The sequence below is a fragment of the Hypoxylon fragiforme genome (genome assembly GCF_022984875.1).
Source record: "Hypoxylon fragiforme strain CBS 206.31 chromosome Unknown GGS25scaffold_3, whole genome shotgun sequence".
Taxonomy (NCBI): Eukaryota; Fungi; Ascomycota; class Sordariomycetes; order Xylariales; family Hypoxylaceae; genus Hypoxylon; species Hypoxylon fragiforme.
In genome coordinates, this window is record NW_026054758.1 from 2,672,552 (window position 1) to 2,695,663 (window position 23,112).

Consider the following 23,112-nt stretch of genomic DNA (forward strand, 5'->3'; position numbering starts at 1 on the left):
TCACCTAATCCATCTCCCATTCCACATCCATCTCCATCTTGTCTTTTATCTTTCACTAACACAAAGCAATAACTTGAATCACCTACAGTCTGCCTAGGTGCTTAGGTACCTAGGTAGATAATTATCAGCCTATCACAGCACTTTTTGACCTGGCTTAAGTGGACTCTTTGATCAGTTATCTGGTATTGTCTCTCTTATCGCAATTGTCCGATTGGCCAAAATGTTTCCAGGCAGAGGTGGGAGCAGAAGTAGGGGCAGAGGTAGGGGCAGAGGTAGGGGCAGAGTTAGGGGCACGGTTAGGGGCAGAAGTAGGGGCAGAGGCAGAAATGGTGGCCGTGGAAGGGGCCGTGCACAAGCAAGACCAATTTATGAATTTCAAGTTCACATTCCTCCACGCCAATCATTATCACCAATACCACCATCACCACCATCATCATCACCATCTTTTCCTCCTACACCACCACCGCGATCCCCTTCGAACAGTTTACCACCATCTCCAGGACTATTTCCTTTTGGTTCTGTCTATCCGTCTACAGACTTTGGAACTGTTCATCGTTCTAATCCATACTCTCCTCCTCGTCCTGGAACTCCCCTTTACCATCGTGCGCGACAGCACCAGAATTACCCCCGATACCCCCACAGAGAGCCCCATTATCCTGATCCAGAGGAAGCTGCGCCTCGATACCCTCAGGAAGACGCGCCCCAATTTCAGCAGGAAGAATTTTATCCGGGAGCATTACACCAACCCAGAGACTACTTTGAGTCGAGTGAACACCCTGAGCCGAGAGCATACATTAGGCCTGCAGAGCATTTGACATCTAGGGAATTCGTCAGCTCCGAAGCATATCGAGTCGAAGAAGAGTACAGTGAGGCCGATAGAGATTCATCGCATTCTCAATCTCGTCGCAATCCTCGTCGCCAAACACGTGATAGACCAGGTCACTTTAATCCTCGCCGCCAACTTCGCGGCCCGCCTCGTTTCCACGACCGCCGTTACGAGCCGCCCACTTCTTGTGGCATGGATCGCGACGCGCGAAGCAGAAGGTAAGAATCTCAGCGAAATATCAACACAGAACGTGGAGATAAATTACTGCTATCTGGAGAGGAAAAAAAGAAGAATAAGAAAGCAAACTACAGAACCCCCATGCTAACGAGAGGCAATCTTCTAGATACGATGACGGAGAAGTCACTAGATATGGCGCTGGGGAGTCCTATCGACCGTTCAACTCTAACCGCTCTCCGCGACGGGCTAGAAGCCCTCCACGAGGCCGTAGTCCACCAATCATAGACAGCGACCGCTACATTCCCGGCCGATCCCCGCGACGTCGCTCGCGCAGCACAGATCGCTATCGACGTGAGCCTTCTAGAGACAGGCGAGACACTAGAGAGATGGGCGACAGCTGGAGACGACGGGATAGAAGTCGAAGTCTCCGTAGAAGCCCTCCTCGACGATCTCCTCCTCGACGTAGCCCGCCTCGCAGGAGTCCTCCTCGCAGATTTTCTCCAAGACGGGATGATAGAGATCGGCTGAGATCTCCTCGTAGGGGCTACGACTCAAGGTTCCCACCACCACCCCACAATGACAATCCCAACGCAGTCCCCCTAACTCTTGCTTTCAGACGAAGATCTAGATCTCCTTTTGATAGAGATCGCGGTCGAGAGAGATCGCCCTTACGTCGTTCACCTCCCCCCGTACAAAGAGCTAGCACTTACAGAGTCCGCTCTCGCAGTCCAGAGCGACGAGATGATCGGTACGGCCCCTCGTACAGCAGACGCCCTTCGCCACCTCGCGAGTCCGCTATTTCTTCGGCCATCCCGTCTCGAGATACCTCCCGTAGATCTTCACCCCATCCTCTCCCTCTCCGTCGCGATGATCGTTCACGTCAGCAATCCCAAAGCCCACCACGACCACGATCTAGATCCTCGGCCGGCATCCCGGTAAGAGAGAGAAGTCCTCAGGGAACCCCCAAAGAGTCGTTTGTACCTCCCAAATCGCCGCCGCGCGGACCTGCTGCGCTTCGCGTACCTCCCACTGGACCAAGGGAGACTCGTATCTACGGAGGCCAGTCTGGTGGAGCGATAGGTCCGCCTCCCAGACCAGCACCCGTCATGCCTACGGCATCGAGTCAACATAATGTTAGCCCTGGCGCTCCGCCATCGGGTCCTCGAGGATACGTATCATCACGGGGAGGCGGTTACAGTCGTGGTGGCCGAGGGGGCCCTAGCTGGGGAAGTACGATTCAGAGTCGAAACTTGCTACCTGCTACAGGTCCCGTTTCCGCGTCAGCAGTCACGGGCGCGAGCAGCATTCCTACTGGCCCGCGGGCAGGTTCAATATCACAATCAGTCCCCACGACCCCCATCAACCAGTCGAAGCCATTCAATCCCCCTAAAGGGCCCGCAGCCGAAAGCAACCGTCCAAGCCTCGCCCAATCCTTGCTGCAATCGCTCCCCCCAATCATACCGGGAGGTAAGATGGACGCGTATCATACGGCGATTGCGACGGGCGTAATGCCAGAGCTCCAGGCCCATACAGCGCAGCTCAAGGAGGAAGAAGAGAAGCTCCGTGCTGAGAAGTATGTCAAGGAAGAAAAATTGCGCAAAAGCTTAGCCATGTGGGACAAGTTTGAGCGTGAGGCCAAGGTACTCGACCTCCGCCTTGAACTATCCGAGAACAGCGTCAAGAAGTTCGCCGGTGAAAGTGTAAGCAAAGCAGCCTTTTAGTAAAAGCCCAGACTAGGCTAAGCTAGGCGGAACGAGGCCTCAAAGTGCATGCATCTTCTTTAGGGAAAGGAAAGTTGAGTGGGTGGGTAGGAACAGGTGCGATGCGGTAATGCGGTGGCTGGTGGAGATGGGTATGTACATGAAGGCCGGAGAGGAAGGCAGGGTATTCCCGACACGCGTTTGCGTGACCAAGAGTCTTGGAGAACGATTAATCCTCCTGAGGCTACGAAGTTAGTTGAGGCGATACGACGATACTAATGCCGTGGGATGCCGAGAGTCCCTAAGAACGTGGGAAAGGCCCTTTCATAAGGGAGGGAGGGTATTACGGATGTTCACGGCCGAGAAAAGGACCAATAATTATTGTGCTAAAAAAGGACAGTCCCCCTCTTCAAGAGAGGTCTTTTTCCTTTTAAGCCCCATGTTTCCCTTCCCCGGTTTGAGGGATCTTAAAAAGGGGACAATAGTTGGCGTTTGTCATGCATTGACAAACGTTAGGCAACATACCCAAGAAGGGAGGGAGGGATGGATGGAACTTCAGGTCGAGTACCTAGTTCAACTTGGCAAGACAAGGCGAGGCGAGGTTAGAAGAAGGGAAGGGCAAGCAGGACTCACTCACCCTCCTGCTTTCTCTTGCTTTTCTTTCTCTACACAATTTACACGGATGGGGGGGGATTCCTTTGCAGTTCTGCCTATTGCATTGGTCCCCCCTGTACAAACTACCTACTCAGGTTAGGTAGTCAGGTAGAGGGTTTCCTCGTCGTCGCCGCGGCCTAGAGAGAGAGAGAGAGAGAGAGAGGCCTTTGCATGATACCATAACCAATAAATCGAAGATTTTTTTTTCTCACACTGAGGAACTGATTGAGTAACTGGCTGGGCCGGTGTTTAACTTCTGTGGGTGTGTATGCGCTGTAAATGAGGCTCTACAATATGCTAGGTGCCTAAGTAGGTACCTACCGACCTAGTTTTGATATTCGGTTTTTTCAAGGGGGATTCAAAATCCGAGAAGGAAGGTAATTAGGTGATCACTATAACTATCTAGATCTTGGTTTATCAGGGTCAAGCATATCATATTTCTACCTTACCTACCTAGTCGGTAGGTTCTTATGTATCTATTTCAACGCTCGAATGACTCGTCGTTATTCTGTTTTCCTCCTCTCCCTTTGTCGAGACATCACACCCTGCCTCTTCATCTTCTTCATCTTCCCCGAAGTCCCAAATACTCTTCCTCTTCTGGCCCCAGGCTCTCGCCCCCTTACGCGGGGAGTGCCAAAAGATCCTTTACTAAACGAGCCGGCCGTACTCAGCGTCTTCGGGTCAGCCTTGCGGTACCTCACCTTGTACGAAGCCCACCTCTCGAGGTTGGGGATGTGGATGCCGAGGGTGGGCAGCGCGAGGAGTTTCATCTTAGAGACGTCCAGGACCCTGGGATGTAGGGATGGCGCCGGCGCCGGGGTCCCGGTACCATCGTCGGTGATGGTGTTGGCGTTGGCGTTGTTGTCTACACGCACCGGGTTTGGGTATCCCGGCCTTGGCTCGACATCTTCGCTCTCTAGGTCTAGGGGCTCCTCGAGATAGAGGCCCGGCAGGGTATATCTGACCTTACCAGGGGCATACTTCTTGAGTAGTGCCGCTAGGCGATACTTGGTGTTTTCGCTTAATAATTCTCGGAAGATTTTCACGTGCTCGATCAAGAATGGCTGCACAACAAGGCGGTACGGGAGCCGGTGGTAGATGTTGATCCAGTAGCGACCGTCCCATAGCTTCCATACTGTGCGCCGGGACCCCTTCCAAAGCCCCGTGTCGTCGCGCAAGACGGCACGATACGGTGTGTGAACGCGCGGGAGAGGCTTGGTGGCAGAATATGGCGCGCGTGAGAGGTACCAGGCTAGCCGTGGCTGTTCAAGGCCCTCACTCGTACCTTGTGGGGTGTCTTTGGAGTCAGGTTTATATTCGATGGGGACGAGATGCACGCCGGCGACAGTAAATGCCTTGGGATGGTTGGCTAACGTAGCTTCGTCAGGGCTAGCGAGAGATGAGAACAGACGAGCTACATGGCCTACTAAAGTCGCAAGGAGCGGTGAGTGTAATTCAGGGGTCACCAGCTCCAGGATTCTGCGCAAGACAATCGCAGCAACTTCTCTTCTTCTCGCGAGGCGCGCTCGACGGCGCAGCGGTGAGCGCAAGTCCCTCTTCGTTAGGGGTGATTTGATGACAGGGAATTGAACGGTTACGGTCCCGACGTACGTTTCGAAATCGTGAATGATGGTTCGGCTTAGCAGCCTATTAGCTTCGGCCTCCTGCGCTTGAGCTCTGAGCTCACATCTTTTGGACAAGGCAAGGATAGCCGGCTTCTGTAGAGCTACAGGGAGTGTGTAGCCCTTGTGCAAGTGTCTGACAGCGTTTCGCATCGTCAGCGTGGGGTCCTTATTCGTAGCATCTTCCCACCAAGGGACATTGTTCTCCACACAAGTAGCAATCAAGCGGTCCTTACTAAACTCCAGCAAAGGCCGGTATACAGTAACACCACCATCTTCCACCTCAATGTCGTTAATTTCCACTGGGTCAGACCGCTTCCACGGAGACATCTCCTCTATTGGTACATCACTTGGCTGGTATATTTCTGCCAAATCAACGTCGATTAAGCCAGTCGCAGAATACCCATTCAATTCTATCTGAAGCATAGCAGGGTCTATCATTTCAGACTTGAGTTCTTGGCGTAGAGACTTGCACTCCCTCCGCGACGGCTTCAAGTCGTAGTATGGAAATTCGCGACGCTGATCGTCAATGTAACCACTCCGGTTTGCGCCGAATAGGCCCTCACACTCGGGGATATCTTGGGCTTTCTGCATGCCGCGCAGACCACGACTGCCGTGGCCCTGTAGCAGGCGCATGAGAAGGGTCTCGTACTGGTCATCTTCGTGGTGCGCAAGCAGCAGCGAAGCAATCTTCCGAAGGTGGGACGAAAATCCCAGTTTCTGATAGCGCAGCCTGCGGGCGACGCTCTCGAGATTAGGCAAATCCTTGGGATGGTCGTGGCCGCGCAGTGCCGTCTTGGACCATTGGAGTGTGAATATCTCGGCAGAGAAGTCCATATTATGGAGGGCTTTGCAGACAAATTTGGCTTCCTCGCTAGATTCTGGGCGGAGGCCATGGTCAACGATAAAGCCGCGAAAGTTGGAGACAACATTATCGGAGAATTTGAAGTCGGGTTCCAGTTTGCGCACTTGGGAGCAGAGGAAGGCAAGGGCCATAGAATCCACGCCGCCGCTTACGGCCATGGCTATTTGATATGTTAGTTAAAATAAGCTTAGGCGGCTAAGGTATGTAGTAAAAGAAGAGTAAGAAGAGTAAGAAGGGTAAGAAGGGTACTTACCAACCTGTCTACGTCGTGAGCCTCTGGTAAAGGGGAAGCGAGGAGGGGAGATGGCGCGCAGGGCGTCCATGAATTCGGGCAGGCCAATTGGCCTTGCACCGGTGTGCATAACGTGGTAGAGCGTGCCCATTCCATTGTATATTTACCCAGCCACAACACGCCGGAGACGATGTGATGGTTGGGTATATATAATAATACTTGATGTATACCTAAGCACGAGGGTATGAAACATATAGGAAGAGAGAAGAGAAAAGTGTAGGTATTTATCGCTGCTACACTAATGTAATGCTTTATCGATACCTGCATACTAGGTACATAGTAGTACCTAGTATTGTACCCCCACTATACTATTTTGCATGTACTCTTCTCCGATAAAAGGACCTTGAGCAATCCAAGTTGAATCTCTCCAAGCTACCCTACCCTAGGTACATAAGGTAGCACTCAAAACTGAACCACTCCAAATTCTATAGTAGGATATTTTACGCATCATCACGAACAAGCAGCCAACAACACCAAACTTGACCAATGGACACACCCCTTTGACCTCTCCCTCCTCGCAATGGCCCTTAGGATTCCCTTCTCAGTTCCAATCTCATTCTATCCTGCAATAGAGGGGTTGGCAAGCCATACCTACTACTAATATTCTCTCTCTCTCTCTCTTTCTTTTTCTTCCTCCTCTACTTCATTCTTCTAGAGAAACACCCTCAAACTCGAACTTACAACCACCTACGAATAAAAAAAAAAAAAAGAAACACAGATATCCCACACAATGTCTTCCTCCACCCAACCACCCCCCTTCGCAACCGCCCTTCTCGCCGGCGGCATAGCCGGCACCACCGTCGACCTATCGCTCTACCCCCTCGACACCCTCAAAACGCGCCTCCAATCCTCCGCCGGCTTCTTCCCCTCGGGCGGCTTCCGGGGCATATACCGGGGCGTCGGGTCCGCCGTCGTCGGGTCCGCGCCCGGCGCCGCCTTCTTCTTCTGCACGTACGAGGGGGTTAAGGGGGTTCTGGCCTCGAGACGACCGCACGGCGATTCCTCCCCCGAGATAGAGGCCTGGCGCGCGCCCGCCGAACACATGGCGGCCGCGAGCCTGGGCGAGGTCGCCGCCTGCGCCGTGCGCGTGCCCACCGAGGTCGTCAAGCAGCGCGCGCAGGCTGGTCTGCACGGGGGCTCCAGCGCCGGCGCCCTGACGGCCATCCTCTCGCAGTACGGCCGCATCGGCGTCGCCGGCGTGTGGCGCGAGCTGTACCGCGGCTGGGGCATCACCGTCATGCGCGAGGTCCCCTTCACCGTCATCCAGTTCCCACTGTGGGAGGCGCTGAAGGGCTGGGGCCGGCGGAGGAGGCAGATAGGGAGTGGTAGCGGTGGTGGTGACGTGGGCGCGGGCGAGAGCGCGCTCTACGGAAGCGTGTCCGGTGCCGTTGCCGCCGGCATCACGACGCCGCTTGACGTGCTCAAGACGCGCGTCATGCTCTCCAAGGAGCGCGAGAAGGTCTTCACCGTGCTGACCGACTTGCTCAAGAACCACGGCGTGCGCCCGTTCTTCGCCGGTATCGGGCCGCGCATTATGTGGATCAGTGCCGGGGGGGCTATCTTCCTCGGGAGCTATCAGTGGGCTGTGAATGCCTTGGAAGGACACGCTTCATGACCGAATCTTTCATATTCGACGCGATATAGAAGATGAACAAATATATACGAAAGTCTTGAGGTTCGATAATCCTCTTATGTATATAACTCGTGGGGGTTAGGTACCTACCTATCCTAGTATATACTCGTGGCTGCATTATGTAAAACAAAAGGGGGATGATGGATGGTTCTTATAATAACCTAGTAGGTTTCTAGGTATGTAGATATATACTTGTACAGCAAATGTTATTGACAACACCCCTTTTGATTTTCAGATGGATCATATATACCTAGGACATTATGGATGATACCCCTCACTCCCTCCTAGCTATATAGTCTCAGTTCCAGAACCCAACTGGATCGATCAGGTTACAGTGGCTATCGGCGGGATCGACATTTGTCCTCCAGGATCCGAGACAGCAGGGTCATCAAGTTGCAGTTGCGGGAGCTCCTTCGGAATATCCTTTCGCCCATTTGCCTTATAATACAAGACAACATCGTTGCCGCCTTTCCAAACATGGGCCCGCAACGTCGCCAGACTCATAGAATTCGGTAATAACTAATAAATCACTGATTAGCGCCCTGCTCTGTTCCCAGTCTCATTCACATTTGAAACATACCTGGTCATTACAATAAAGCTCCAAATACTCCTCAGGCCTGAGGGCTCCAGCTTCCGGCTCTTCAGGCTGTGGATCGATCCTCTCAGCCACGTACCCCAATATTTTCTTCACTCTCAGCATTCTATTTGCGTTGAGACGGTTATTCCCATCGGTTGTCGCAATACTGGGAAGTGAATCTTTCCAGGGGTGTAGAATAAAAGAGACTTTAACAGGATCTTTTGGGGGAATCGCGTTCTGTAAAAGTTAGTCGCTGTCTTAAGAACCATGGCATCGCGACGTACCGTAAGCAACACTTCGCCTAGCCACATCGGGGCTTTCTCCTCAATGATATCTGCATCGACACCTACACTCATTACAGTGCCCCGATATAAGTTGGCACTACCACCAGATGTCTCTTCCTGGATAATGACTTTAGTACCAGGTGGGAGTTTTAAAACTGGCGCGTCTATTGGTAGGGCCGGTGTTATTTTTGTCTCAATTAAGGTATCCGGGTTCTCAAGCAATTGCTTTTCGTACTCATTGTGAATCTTTTGAATGACACCTCGGAGATTATCGTCAACTTCTTTCTCATGGTTCGAGGACGACTCCGACTTGCTCTCTTCCGGCTTGTCCTCTGCCGTAGTAGGCTTCTCAATAGTAGTGGATGCTGACCTTCCGAGCTTCTTAGTACCGAAAGACATGCCCATTCGGAATTTTTTGCCAAAGGGTGTGCTTGGAGATTTGGCAATATCTTTCTCTTTCTCTTTCTCTTTATCCTTGTCCTTATCCTTCGTCTCTGTTGGTGACTTGGGTGCCTCCTCTTTAGTAACCGTCTGATCGGTTGCCGGGGTCGTGGCAGACTTCACAGGGGAGTCTGCCGAGCTAATGCTGGTCGAGAAATAATCCTCAGTAGAGGGTCGATTGAGTGGTTGAGAAGTTGGCTTGTCAAGAGAACTAGCAGAGGCGGTTTTCTCGGAGATTCCTGGAAGATGCAAAGCCGGAGTGGCTAGACCTATTGCTAGACCTGGGGTTATAGGGTGATTGGCGCCGTTTGCTCTCGGCGTTAGCACAGAAGAGTCATCCTGCTCCCACCCTGGTATAGGTATTGGCGGCGGATTTGGTCGAATAGCCGCCTGCCGTCTCTCTACGCTCTCATTGAGTTTCCGCCTGTGGTCTTCGTCGCGTTTGATTTCCTCGTCAATGAGCTTAGCAAACAAGTATCGAAGGATCCATCTCCCTAGATTTACTACATCATAATTAGTCTCTGTCTCGTGCTGAATTTCCCTAAGTCCTTACTTCTCTGATCTTCCCGAAATTCGACAGGCTCTGCTAGAACCAAATCATCCGCATACATTTCGGCATCAAAACAATTAAAGGGTTCTAATACGACAGTCAAGTTTCCTGAACTGGTATCGATTGAACACCAAGGGGCAATTGCCTCCAGTGTATTTACCTCCGGCTCAACATCTTCTAGGTGTTTCTTCCCAAATCTATGGATGACTTCGCACTACTTCGAGTCAGCCAAGTCCTTACTTCATGGGTAAGGGCACCTACTCTGATGAGATCCCACAGCAATACATCGCCTGCTGTATCTAGAGTTAAGACTCTTCGTCGATCATTAAGAAGCTTATGTTTTACAAGTCCATTCTGCCCTTCTATAGTTTCTTCTGGTAAGTGATGTATAGGCTCAATTATAGGAACCACTGGGTCGACAATGATTTCTGATTTCCTGGAAGCCGCACTGAGTGTCATGTTAGGTTCGGGAAAGTCATTCATTACTGGCGGGAAAGTAGCCGTATTGGACATTCGCAAGATTGACTTGGCGTTAAGTTCGTTGTTTTCTAACCCATCGACAGACGACGTATATAGTTTTCGTGCTCTTGACGTAGAGCTACCAGCCCGCAGCTGTCTAAATGGCTCTGGGAGTTGAGCGTTAGGTCCGGTTTCAACGTTTGTCCACCTGTTGATGGAGGAGCTAGAAGTAGCACTCCAGATGTAACCTCCACAAGCCACCACTTTATTCACACCGTCGTGTTCCTGGGCCACAGCAACAGAAAGGCCTTCATCCATCTCAATCGTCCCTCGAGTGTCCGTCTTGACAATCATTCCAGACCGGTCGCTACTGTAAAAGACATCAAGCTCGGGCTCTTCAGAGAATAGTGACCAGACACTGTCGTTATGCATAGTGAGCGTATACATGCATCTTCCAGCAGTAACGCTCCACACTTTGACCGTCTGATCAGAGCTGGCAGTCATGACGGTATCGCCCGCCTCGTTCATTAATATGGCACGAATGTTATCAGTATGTCCAACTAGTTTGGTGATCCTCTTGCCTGACTTGGGATCCCATAACCGTACTATGGACTCGGGTCCTCCACTAGCAAGAATATTTTGGCTGGCACACATAGCGTATACAGACGCCTTCTCACTGACATCCTCGCCTCGGACATCGATTTCCAGAGCTTTCCCCTTGCCATTGAGGTCCCAGAGGTATATCTTTCGGTCCAACCCGCCCGAGGCTACCCAATCTGCGGAACTCGGTGCCGCGACGCATTTTACATAGTCAGCGTGTTGACCGATAGTATAAGGTTCGGTATCTCCCAAGTCAGGTCGCCATGCTTTGACAGTCAAATCGGACGACGCGGATACAAGGGCGGCATTATTGGCAGCGAGAACGATATCGTTGACCCAGTGGGTATGAGCCTGGGTTGAGGCGCGGAATCTCGTGGTTGGTTGGGGATTCGCATCCGGATTTGATATGGCATCGCTGTCCTTGAGGTCGAGGTTCAAGTCCCAGGCGCAGATGACTCCATCCCTGCCTCCAGAATAGCTGTGCGACAAGTGTTAACAAAGCCATTGGTATTTGTAAGACAATGGTATAGAGCTTACAGGATAGCATTATCGGAATCGACCGCGAGCCCGTTAACGCCGAGTCTGTGACCTCCAGACGACGAATGATCAAGTTCGAGAACTAGAATATAAATCAAACGTTAGGATAGACTCAAAGGTGTATTGCTTTAGTTGGTTGGTAGTATTGCGCACCGACACGCAGCTAGATCGGAAGATAAATAGGTAGCCCTAGAGGCAGGTAGTATGCGGGGTGGGCGAAGATCAATAGATGGAGAGATGGAGGGGACAAGACTGCCATAGGAACGAAATACGGAACAATCAAACGAACCATAACTTATCCTCTGACGCGCCTTTTTGGCCATGGTAGATTGGAAACTGTAGAGATAGTCATGCGTGGGAAGGCTGTCGATGAAATGCTACCTTGAAAGGGTGTGTTAACATCGATTAGCAAAGGTCGAGGGCCCTATATGTAGGTGTGTAACCTAGGTTAGTAAGATTGGATGAATTGAATTGGTTCAGATCCAATGTTGTATGCCTCTACCCTCGGTAGGTAGGTATGGATGTATGTACTTGAAGACCACATGTGCAGTTGACCTGGGCAGATTTATGAGTTGAACTGCGACAGCATGCGACTAGACCTGCCTACATAGTAACTACCTACAGTGTACTATCCCGGGCATCTCGGTGTTAGTTCCCCACGCAAGTACATCCCTGGATACAGTACCACGCGAACTTAAACCAGCCTACCATGTAACACTTTTAACATGGATTGAAAGTATTGTTCTTGGTAGTTCTTGGTCTCCCCTGGATGATGCAGGTACTATTCAAGCTGAACTTGTCTGCTTTAGGTACTCGACTTGCTCCAATAATGTACCTACCAACCTAGTAGGCAATGATCCTATACGTCAGTACCCCACCTTCCAAGGTTTTATACAACCAACCCCAAACCTTCGCTTTAACTCTCCCCGGCCTCCTACATAGTACAATACAATACATATGTACTACCAGGGTAGGGTACATATGTAGGTACATAAGCCCTTGCTTTGGGTTGGCTGACCACACGGCCAGGACTAGGTATGTAGTAGGTATGCAGCACTGATACAACTGCAATTGTCTACAAATTGTCGACTTTTTCATCTTTTCTTTTTCATCTCACACTCGTATACTATTGTATGTAGAGTTATAGAGTTATACAATACATCTTGGTAATATTCGCAGTTTATCTTTACTGCCTAGTACTCTTGGGAGAACTGCTTCATACACACCTAGCCATTAACGCCCTAAGATTAAATTAAAAGACATCCTCCATCTTTCTCTTCAGGGCTATGCCACCTAATAGACAGCAGAGAATGGAATCTGGCAGTCTGGACAGCCTGGAAAAAAGGGCACGAAACCGCCAAGGTTCCAAGAACCTAACTCTGCAAGCATATCACAAATCCTCCGATATTTGAAGTTCTGTCCCCAAATAAGACCCAAACTTGATTTACTGTACGGTAGGCGGTGTTTTATTCAGTTCCGAACGGAGTTTATACGAATCCAGGGGCTCAAAGATAGGTATTTCCCCTTTTTCCATTTACTTGGTTCTTCCCTATTCCGTATGTACCTCTTGAACCACGAGCTCTTGGATAAGCAAAGACTTCTAGATGTCCTCTATAAGCTCTCATCTTGGATCCTCCTCAGGTTACCTTCCGGTGCTGTTCTAGGAAAATCAGGGAGTCGCGCATCTGTTTAACTGCTGAGGCGTCCGGCGACGGGCTGGTAAGACTTCGTCCTATCACATGTGTCAGCCGGTGATATAGTTGTCCAGCTACTCGCTCGTAGCTCGTAGCTTTTCTGGGGTAGAGTTCAGATCCTCTTACCTGACTCTGTGGATAAGCTTGAAGCTGTCGTTTTGGACGCTCTGGCCGCACCCTGAGCCAATCGTGCCAGTCGAGCACACTCTGGGCAAGGGGTGCTTTTGGGTCTTGTAGCTTCACGGAGCTTGCATCCAAACATGCCCGGCGGAATCTTAGGCTCTCTATCCGGGAGAAACTTGGTCTCAATCATGGTGTTGTCGGCGTTTGGTGGACGTCTCTTGGCAACATGGCAGAGGTACGTATTTTGGTACAGTTTGTGGTTGCACTGCTGAAAGATATTCCAGACCTCGACACACATAGCGGAGGCGAGTCTAGTAGTAGGTATGGCGATATTACAAAGGAAACTCGAGGTGCTTTACTACTCCGCGACGGCGATGGAACGGTTTATCCGTACACTCAAGAGAGGGTGCAAAGGCGGTTGGCCAGAGCGGTGGAGTGTACCGTGCGGAATGAAGGAGATAAACGAAATAAACGAAAAGAAATACACAGCGACGTGTGCTCGGTGTTCAATATTAAGCAGAACCGAATTGAAATATAACTGATTGAAGGAAAGAAAGAAAGAAAACGGCGAGGTTGAAGTGAATTTGTGGTGGTTCCATCAGTGAGTATCTGGATGTGAACCTTCATCCTCAGGCACGAAGTTGGTCGTTGCCACACACCCATCATTTACTAGGTACAGTGAACGGGGCAGCATAGGCACCCCAAGGGAAGTACAAGGACTCACACTATTTTTTTAACCAAAACAAATGGTAATGAGTGAGTTTATTCATACAACTGCCTCGGATAGGGGCAAACTACTATGTAGTGACATACACTTGACATGAAAGTCACTGCGCACATGAGGGTTCTCATCATCAAAGAACTGCATTTGTATTAATGTTACGACAAATAACTAGGTACGTTCGTGTTCGAATTTTACCAGTTCAACATCACATAATATTCTAGGATTATCACATACGGCCATGAGAGTATTGTTTTCATCTAGCATAGGCTGAAGGTCAGTTCCACCATGACGAAGCATAGGGTCCAGATGAAAACCGCTCTTTACTACCTACCTACTGGCCTATATTCATACTCATATAATGAATATATCTTATACGCCAGACACAGGACCGATGAAGAGCGTTCTCAAGACAAAATGTTGACAATATCAAAAGCCGGCAAAATTAAACGCTATCAAGACTAACGAATATACAAGAACGAAAAGAGAGAGCAAGAAATTATTTCAATTACCTACTTTTCCAACCAAACGCTCGCAATCCGTGTCCCATACCGCCCACTCCTTAGAAATTCCGCCTATTTCTCATCTAAGGGGCGTCAATCGTCGCATCGCTATCATCGCTATTATCATACTCCCGCATCTCGCTCAAACGCCCTTCGCTTGCCACACGACGAAGTCTAGGGTCAGGTCGGCCTGCTACAGATTCTATATCCTCATCTTCACTGCGGTCCACTTCTTGTACGTTATCGTCCATGTTGTTGGGCAAGGCTTGACCCCCGCTCTGGCTTTCAGGATCGGAACCGGAATCGGAATCAGAGTCCAAGACTATGATCGGGTTAGGCTCAGACTGTGATCTTTGACGGCTTACATCCACGGCGGGAGGTCGCGGTTCCGGCTGAATCAGCGGCGGTAGGGGGGGAAGGTGAAGGGAGCGGAGACGGGGCATCCTAGTCGTGCCGTTGGCGATAGTTATCGAGTTTCTGAAGGCTTGCAATTGATTCGGTTCTGTTGTTATGCCTCGGCCTACTACCGCATTCCGCAGCTCAACCTCTCGGATGTGGGCTGATCTCTGCTGCAGGTTGTCGAGCCTAGAGAGAAGATCTACCCATCTAGTACGTCCACTTGGGTCCAATGCATGGGTGAAGGGCATATTGTCTCCGTCGTCCTGGGTTCCCGGAAGCATCAGCGGTGGAAAGTAGGGTAGTCTGGGCTGTGGTGTGGGCTCTGCGTGATTTTTCAACGCAGTCACCAGCTCTCTGACGGAGGTCCGAGTCCCCCCAGCCGGCTCTTCGAATCCCGAACAGCAGAAAATGCATTGGTGTGAGTCCTCCCACCCGACGACGAGAACGTGTACTTTGTATCGCCCCCTTTTAAATCTTTTGCATGAGTGCATGTCGCCATTGCGGGCCATAAAGCAGGTCTCACGATATTCGGCGTTCGTCGTGACGGATCGGCATCTCATGCAGATGGTGAAGCCCTTGTGTATCTGACACATTTTGTCTACTTCGGGTCGATTCGAGTGGGAGGCGGATAAGGTTACTGGCGAGGCATCCAAGATCGCATGCAGGCGAGTATATCTAACAATGTTGATATTCTCCTCCGTTTCTGATATAACGACTGACTTAATAGCGATTTTAATTGATTAAGGGGTAAGACATGTTGACAAATGTATCCAAAAAACAAAAGCGATCGTTAGATGTTGCGACAGTAACTTGATGTATCTAGTAGTAGTAGGTAGCTAAACAACTACCAGATGATTGAGAAAGAGTTGAGACATCTTGTAAGAAAAAATGCGATATCTGACACGTAATATTTATGCCAGAGTTCAAGATTATATAGGTAGGTAGGCTTGCCTCTCCTATTCATAGTGGGATTGCAGATGGAAGTTTCGATGGCTTCACTTACCCCTTTTCCCACTATACCGTCCGCAAGTGCTACCATTGTAGATGAAAATTGGCACTTAGCACATGGCGCGATACAGAGTAGACAAGAGTAAGTCATTGTATATCAATAATATAATGTCATTAAATCCATAACGCCGCACTTGGTCCCTTGAAGAACAAAAGTTAAATGAATGCGAGGGTATTTCCATTTCCATATCCAGATTCCACATCCATCAAGCGCCACATGCATGCTACCCGCCACACTTTCAAGTACCTATTCCTTCCTTCCTTCTTTCCTACCCTTCCCCCCTAGACTACAACCTCCCTTGTATACCCTTCCATCCCATTATCATCTCTAATTCACACATCCCCCACCACAGCATCCACATCCCCCGACAACGCCCGCGCCCAAATCGACGACCCCGGCATCCCCGGCACCACCCCCTTCCTCGCCTCCAGCCTCGACTCGGGCCCCCACCCCCGCGACGGCTTCACAACCTTGACATCCCGCCCCCTCACCCGCAGAACCCCACTCATCGTCCTCGCCTGCAGGTACCCCTCCCACGCCTGCGGGTACTGGAGCCGGATGTCCCCGCTCGTCGCCTTGTGCACCGCGGCCAGGCAGTCCAGCGGCCTGCCACCTACCCCCCGCACCGCCGCGGAGTTTTCCGCGGCCCCGAGACCGCCCCACACGGGCGACAGCACGCGCACGGCGGTCGTGCCGCTCGTGGTCGCGGTCTCCAGCTGCGCGGGGCCCGCGGCGGACGCGCTCGCGGGGAGCACGGGGAGCAGGTCGAGCGTGAGGTCCGCCGACGCGCTCTTGAAGGTGGCGCCGCCGCTGAAGGCGAGGGCGGCGCGGACGGCGCCGGAGGTGGACTTCACGTCGACGAGGTAGTTGCGCGGGGGGGTTGCGGGCTGCTGCTGCTGCTGCTGCTGGTTCGGGCGCGCGTGGATCGGCTCCGAGGCGGAGACGGTGCCGGATAGGGAGGAGAGCGAGAGGATGGCGGGCTTGTCGCTGTCGGGGTTGGGGTTGGGGTTGGGGTTCGCGGCTTGCGGTGTGATGGAGACGGAGATGTCGCCGGAGCTGGTGTGCAGGCCGAGCAGGTCGTATAACGGCCAGTTGCCGGTTATGGGGCCCGAGGTGGAAGAGGCTTCGATGACGCGCGAGTCGAAGGCGTAGGTGTTCTTGGCGGGGACGAAGGTGTGGTCCGGCGGGAGGAAGCCGGAGGTGTCGTTGGCGTAGTTGAGGTGCGAGGATGGGGGGCTGTTGGCGGCGGAGGTGATGCTCCCGGAGACGGAGGTGATCCGCGAGTACCCGTCCACGTGCAGCGACAGGTCGTCGACGAGGAGGATGTCGAGGTGGGTGGTCCCGACCCTGAGCTCGCCGATCTCGGCGTCCGCGGGCACCCAGATCGTCGCGCGCATCTCGACGCACGGCCAGTTGACCCGGTCGACGTTGTCGTAGGTCCGCGGCACGCTGACCTTCATGGTCTGCGACTCTTCGTCCGCGTACACGTCGAGGAAGAGGTCGTGGGCATTGGTGACGATCTCGAGGACTATGCGCGGCTCATCTCCCCCATCGGCGAGGCGTCGCACATGCACTTGCCCGGCAACGTGCACTTGGGTGTTTCCCGCGTGCGGGTGGTGGTCTTGCAGAAAGGTGACGTTGCGGTTTCTCGCGAACTGGAGAGGCAGGACCTGGTCTTCGAAGTGATACCCGGCCCCTGAACAGCGGGTTGGCTGGAAAGGTGACTCCATGGCGGGTTCGTCGGTGTCCGGCTGTGCGGGCACTTTCTCGGAATCTGGGGGTCCTTGCTCGACGGGTTGAGCTCCGATGGTTTTCTTCTATTATTTGGTTTTTTAGTACCTAAACTATTAGGGACCAGATACGTGGATCCGACCGTAGCTGGAGAGAAGGGGGGGGTGGAAAAAGAGAGGGAGAAAGAAGGTGGCAAATGCAGGCTTACTTACGTTACCGTCTTCTTTCACTATCCGGAAGGAACTTGCTAAAAGAGTTATGGACACGAGTAGTATGAGCAGACCAACCAACACCAGCTTCGGGTTGAGCCACGTTGGTAGTCGTCTCCTAACTCGTCGGCTCCAATGAGGTAATGTTGGTGTTATGCGACCGGTCTCTTCGTCTTCTGGTTGGCTGAGGCTTTCTGGTTCTCGCGAGAGCAGCCGCTCGTTTTCAATTATGTCTGCCGCGCCCATGGTTGCTGCGTTAAATGTGTTGTAGCTTCTAGGTTGGCTGATAGGGATAGGTGGGAGACGAGCTGTGAGAGGTGATGTGGGTGAGGGCGAATACGCGGGTGGTGCGTCAGAATATACAGAAGGAGTCCGTCCCCCTGTCGGACGAGTCCGGAAAGAAGTGCGAGATGGTGACGATGGCGAGTACGTATGCGCAGATGCCAAAGGGTGTTGGCGTTGGTCTGGTGTGGTGGTCAGATTGGCACTGCTTTGCGCTGATTGCCCAGCTCCTTGAGTGCTGCCTGATCCTATCAGGTTGTAGTGACTGAAGTAGGTTCCTGACCTCTGAGTATTTGAGCTGAGTATTTCCTCGTCCGCTTCTCGAGCTTTCGACTCAGTGCCTGACTCCGACGTTTGCTGTTGTTGTAGCGTGGGGTCAGGGATTAGGATATTTGGTATGGTAGGCACATGATGGAATGACGAGGCAGCAGAGGAGGCGAAATAGCCATTTGATGGCGATAGATGATCTACATGGTGGCTTTCGCCATCCGAATCCGAGTCGCCGCCCACGCCCCAAGAATTCAGGTAGTCGGAATAAGGCATGGTTTCAGTGGTTGCAACAATTCTTGGCGGGGATGACGCTGAAACTACACTCGAAACGATCGTGAGTTTTGTCGCACTGACAGATGGGAGGATATAATTAGTGATGCCAAGGATTTAAATGTCTTGGATGATTAAGTACTAAGGTATGGATTAGATTGAGATATAACTAGATTTAGATTGATTCTATCACCAGTAGAGTTGATAGTAGAAACACCGTAGATCATGGTGGTTTGGTTTAGAATAGGACCAACTACAGCTACAATGGCACAGCACAGTCTTGTAAGGTGAAATGATCCGATCGACCACGGGAAATCCTACTCTGAGTCCAGCCCAAAGTACGTAACCTGATAGATATGATCAGGAAGTCTACGTAAGCCCTATCTGTGGAATGCAGCAGGCTCGCATATATATCTGTATATCCCCTCATTTGAGTCATCAAGTTATGCGGTGAGAATGTTCAGCAGGAATATATTAATCAAAAGAGGAAGTTCGATAAATAAGATGCTGACAAGTTCTTGATACCCCATATGCTCTATTGGCTCAACATCTTTAGGGCTGTGAAGTCCCATACATACTGCATGTCGTCAGGCAATGCCCCGCTGATACAATGCAGCGTATGTACGGTATGTTGTCGTATGCCTTTCTCAAAGTCCTAGGTGTGCGCGTGCTTTGCTTCTTCCCCGCCGTCACGTTCTGCTGACGGTGGTACGTGAGCTAACTTACCTACCTACTTCTGGCCTATGAGCCAGCAATATATAGTTCGAATTGCGAATCTAATATTAATTCTAATATCATCGCGATTCTGGATTTGATTGGACGAGGAGACCCGAAAGTCTGGGCATACATGAAATCCCTAAAAGGATGACGGGCCCCTTTTTGTACGAATCATTGTGGTATGTATCCATAGTGATGGTAGAGTGGTGACAACACCGGCCCGACAAGGCAGACGTTGGAAGCTATGCTTATCCTAAGTGTTCACAACCTCGTCACGTTGAGAACATTCAGCTAACGAGTCACAACGCCTTTGAGAGTTCATTTTAGAGTTACGACTCTCCTTCCCGTTGCCCTTGTGAATGTTTATGAAGGGTCTTGGGTGGACCGCTTGGACTTAGCCTCAAAGATGCCCTTACCCACGTGAAAGGGTCCTGGTGTTTTCGTACTTTCCATGACATGCTCGATGATGTAACTCTCACGCCGACTTGACTTAAACTAATAAAGGCTTAAATCAAGCATATGTCTTAATCTGGTATCCCGGAACTGGTCCTGTGCCCATGATAGGGCTTGGGTTAACGAGACGTTGACTCACGCGTAAGTTTTACTAGACTAGCCACCCGCCCTACCTGAGCCATATAATCGGGTTTATAATCCGACAGTTAGGAGGTCTTTAGCTTGAATCCTTAGTTATGCGGCCGCAAACACATATGGAGTGGTTCCTTTCCTTTGGTTCTCTAGATATTACCTTAAAATCCTAGCCCTACTCCTAGCCCAGTGTTAGTCTCAGCCCGTCACTCTGCCTCTAACACCGACGGCTCTCCAAGGATCTACAGGTACATGTAGGTCTAAATCGAAGTACCGTTACTTTACTTGGTACTTTTTTTAGTACTCTCTACGTACCTCTCTCGTCCACTTGACATGCAAGCACTTTCAATGGAGCAGAGCAGCGCTCGGATCATCGTGAATAGGAGACGGGTGTTTTGAGAATGGTAGGTAGCACGAATACGGGATAGAAGTTAGCAAATAACACAAGCATATAGAGAATTCTCGTGTTATACCGACCCAATGATAGAATATATAGGTATATCAGCTGAAAGGGGTAGCTTTCACTCTATTCCTACCATCAATTTGGAATATACATGTCTTGGGAGGACCCAAGTTTTCTGTGAGGGGGTGATACGCTCATACACGCCGGCGTCAAGGTACTGTATCTCATTCGAAAGAAATACCTATATGTTATGTCATTGGCCTACCCAGGGCCGCGGAGATGGAGTTTTAAATATTCTTAGCATGTGTGAATTAGAATGCCTTTCCTTGGTAGAGTAGCTGTGTCGATAGTGCTTAGTGTAAACCTACATAGTACCTACACGGCTCAAGGCCATGTGCTTGACTTACTGTGTATGATCGTGATTCAGACCGCGCCAATGGCTAAGGCTAGCTGTCAAATAGGTATCCCTTTATGCTGTGTATAAGTCACGATCGCTTTGATATAGGTCAATGGACTCCTAAACCACCAATCTAAGCGATGGTTGACAAGCAAATCACACCTTCCATCAAAAGTTAGGTAGGTAGCTATCTCGAGCCTGTTTCTTGGCCTTGTCTCCTAGAACGCTTCTAGAAGACCAAAGAAGCGCAAGTCCAATATACCTGGCTCTTATCTCTGCATAACTGGCAGATCGCCAATGGTGTCATTCTCTAGGCGCTCTAGGCTGGCCCCTAGTCTTGCCGGATAATTTACTACCTACCAGAGGGGTTCTTGCATGAGTCAGGTATGTTCACGCCCTATTCGCCGGTAACAATATCTCATTTGGCGGGGGTGACTCACGTAGCAAGATGCGATTAAGGGCGCAAGTTCGAGTATTTCCTAGTTTGAAGTTCGCTTACGGCAGTTTCTCCTCATAAAAGGGGTAGGTACCTGCATGGCATCTCCCTAGTCGCCTCTTCATGATGGAGCACACGCGATAAAAGGAGTAACAAGAGGTTCAGAAGATTAAGGTCTAAGATATACTACGATACTCAGTTTGTATCGTAGGTTTTCTTTTCCGCCACAAATTTCCCACCCGAAGTCCAACACAGGGTGATGGCACAGGGTGTGATCGACGAACCAATATACGCCCCTATTGGCAAATAACTTGTCTATTGTTCCTTGGCGGGCCATAACGTACCTCCCCCTATTTCAGCTGCCGCTTTTAATGAGATTTGACGCTGCTGTTTTCAGAGTTGAATATCACATTGTGCCGCCGTGGGTAACTTTGCGACCCTCCACCAACTTTTGACAGATATTGTCTCCACATTCCGAGTTATCTCGAGAAACAGAGTCTGGTTGTAGAAATCTTAGGGTTACCACACTGTCCAGGGATGTGGAGAGAACAATTAATAGGGGTGGGATAGGGCATTGACTCCAAATTTGTGAACTGTCATCCTTATTATGGCTGGCGCAAGTGTTGTCTAGAGCCGTTGTTGAGATATGGTTAACCGCAAGTAACATACCATATGTCCCAGTGGTCACCTGTAGCTTACTACCTACATCGAGGGTAACTACTAACTCAGATGTCTTCTTATATTTGTGATATAGAAACTCGACTCATTCGTTGGGTTTATAATGACTTTGTTATCATTGACTTGGCAATTTCCCCCTAAAGATTCTCAAAACCAGTATGTAGATCGCGAGTCAGCCACGCATGGAGAGCTGCGAAGCGACCTTGTGAATCAAACAATTTAAGGCTTTGGTGCTTATCGTCGAGTGTCGAGTAAGTGAGTAAGTAGAACCCAACAGAGGGCGATGTAACTAAGGTTAAAGGCAGCGCAGTAAGATTGCAACTGAGCTACTCTCACACAGCTGCCGCAGAGCCAAGGGGTAACAGCATACTTGCAGTCAACTATCCCAAACCTATGAGAACCATAAGATTAATTGAGTGGCTACCTAGGAACCAAGTGGGTAAGAAACGTCTCGTACGAGCTTGTTGTCGGAATGGAGCTGAAATTCGATGACCGTTGTGAAGAAATATCATATTACCGCGACACAAAACGGATCTCGACCTTACTAAGAGATTATATCATCACGAATGAAAAATTCAAGACAATGCGTAGTACAATGCTTATTATATTAGGCGACCCCGTATGGTTCCGCGGAGCCGTGATAATGTTTCTTGCGGGTGGTGTTGCTGACCGGGAGGCTGATATCAGCGGCGACATTCAAAACATTCAGCTTCCGATTCTCGTACTAGCAGTTGACTCACTCCTTTTGTTACACGGGGGTTTCAATGGGTTTATTCCCATAGTAAGCACCTCAGCATCTAGGTTATAATGTGTTCGAGTTAGGACGTCCGTGACACAAACATATCTGTTCTGCGATGACCCAAATGACGGGTAAAGAATTGTCAAGAAAAAAAGAAAAAAGAAAAAGACTGCCTAGTGCGAGACTACTTAAGCATAAACGCGTAGCTCGTAGATATTTATATCTTTTACAAGGATGAGTTCGTATACTATGTATGACTCCTCGTTGGAAAGAGACGATGCTTGCTAGGCTTGGCCTATAACTAAGACGTCACATGCGAGGCGTTCTCGGATATTCTAGTATCCCCATAATTCCCTCTCAGGGAAACCCCTAACCTAAATGAATGGATCTACACAAGTTCACCACAACCTAGGAAATAAGAGGCATTGCGAGGCGAGGTCAGGCGAGAAGGGTGCATACCTAGTATATATATGCTTATTTAGGTACATGATATCTCGACAGATCTTGTCTAGTTGGTAGATAAAATAGGAGATGCTATATAATCTCGATTCGATTCTACATACTCGCGCAATAGCACCCCTGATTATCAGTACACCTTCTACCTGGTATGTTACGTAACGGTCGAACGACTGAGCATGTTTGTTGGGACTAAAAGGGGTATCGGCTCGCTTGAATGAGGGATTTCAGATCTCATGGCACGATGGGATAAAAATCTGTTGAGCTGTTTTC

General features: G+C 50.3%; 7 protein-coding genes across 7 annotated transcripts; 2 read left to right on the forward strand and 5 right to left on the reverse strand.

Annotated features, from left to right (window-relative positions):
* Positions 1-326: 326 nt before the first annotated feature.
* Positions 327-2,724, forward strand: GGS25DRAFT_519692 (uncharacterized protein; the record flags this gene model as incomplete). The annotated part of the gene is made up of 3 exons (XM_049263756.1): positions 327-762; positions 823-1,076; positions 1,138-2,724. The coding sequence occupies 3 exons, from the start codon at positions 327-329 to the stop codon at positions 2,722-2,724; spliced, it is 2,277 nt and encodes a 758-aa protein (XP_049119156.1).
* Positions 2,725-3,642: 918 nt separating this feature from the next.
* On the reverse strand, positions 3,643-6,227 carry GGS25DRAFT_530182 (adenine nucleotide alpha hydrolases-like protein; the record flags this gene model as incomplete). The annotated part of the gene is made up of 2 exons (XM_049265353.1): positions 3,643-6,004; positions 6,098-6,227. The coding sequence occupies 2 exons, from the start codon at positions 6,225-6,227 to the stop codon at positions 3,861-3,863; spliced, it is 2,274 nt and encodes a 757-aa protein (XP_049119157.1). The 3' UTR covers positions 3,643-3,860.
* Positions 6,228-6,393: 166 nt separating this feature from the next.
* On the forward strand, positions 6,394-8,076 carry GGS25DRAFT_194042 (mitochondrial carrier). Its single transcript, XM_049256734.1, has one exon. It carries the CDS (start codon positions 6,867-6,869, stop codon positions 7,749-7,751), a length of 885 nt encoding a protein of 294 aa, XP_049119158.1. The 5' UTR covers positions 6,394-6,866; the 3' UTR covers positions 7,752-8,076.
* On the reverse strand, positions 7,923-11,540 carry GGS25DRAFT_530184 (WD40 repeat-like protein; the record flags this gene model as incomplete). Its single annotated transcript, XM_049265354.1, has 7 exons — positions 7,923-8,288; positions 8,350-8,583; positions 8,631-9,574; positions 9,625-9,835; positions 9,883-11,158; positions 11,218-11,299; positions 11,507-11,540. The coding sequence occupies 7 exons, from the start codon at positions 11,538-11,540 to the stop codon at positions 8,094-8,096; spliced, it is 2,976 nt and encodes a 991-aa protein (XP_049119159.1). The 3' UTR covers positions 7,923-8,093.
* A 1,314-nt stretch (positions 11,541-12,854) lies between these two features.
* Positions 12,855-13,332, reverse strand: GGS25DRAFT_519696 (uncharacterized protein; the record flags this gene model as incomplete). Its single annotated transcript, XM_049263757.1, has 2 exons — positions 12,855-12,949; positions 13,038-13,332. The coding sequence occupies 2 exons, from the start codon at positions 13,330-13,332 to the stop codon at positions 12,855-12,857; spliced, it is 390 nt and encodes a 129-aa protein (XP_049119160.1).
* A 1,009-nt stretch (positions 13,333-14,341) lies between these two features.
* Positions 14,342-15,250, reverse strand: GGS25DRAFT_519697 (uncharacterized protein; the record flags this gene model as incomplete). The annotated part of the gene is made up of 1 exon (XM_049263758.1): positions 14,342-15,250. One exon carries the CDS (start codon positions 15,248-15,250, stop codon positions 14,342-14,344), a length of 909 nt encoding a protein of 302 aa, XP_049119161.1.
* A 627-nt stretch (positions 15,251-15,877) lies between these two features.
* On the reverse strand, positions 15,878-18,559 carry GGS25DRAFT_194119 (uncharacterized protein). Its single transcript, XM_049256735.1, has 2 exons — positions 17,610-18,559; positions 15,878-17,483 (listed from the first exon to the last, which is right to left on the reverse strand). Exons 1-2 carry the CDS (start codon positions 18,429-18,431, stop codon positions 15,999-16,001), a joined length of 2,307 nt encoding a protein of 768 aa, XP_049119162.1. The 5' UTR covers positions 18,432-18,559; the 3' UTR covers positions 15,878-15,998.
* Between the last annotated feature and the right edge of the window lie 4,553 nt (positions 18,560-23,112).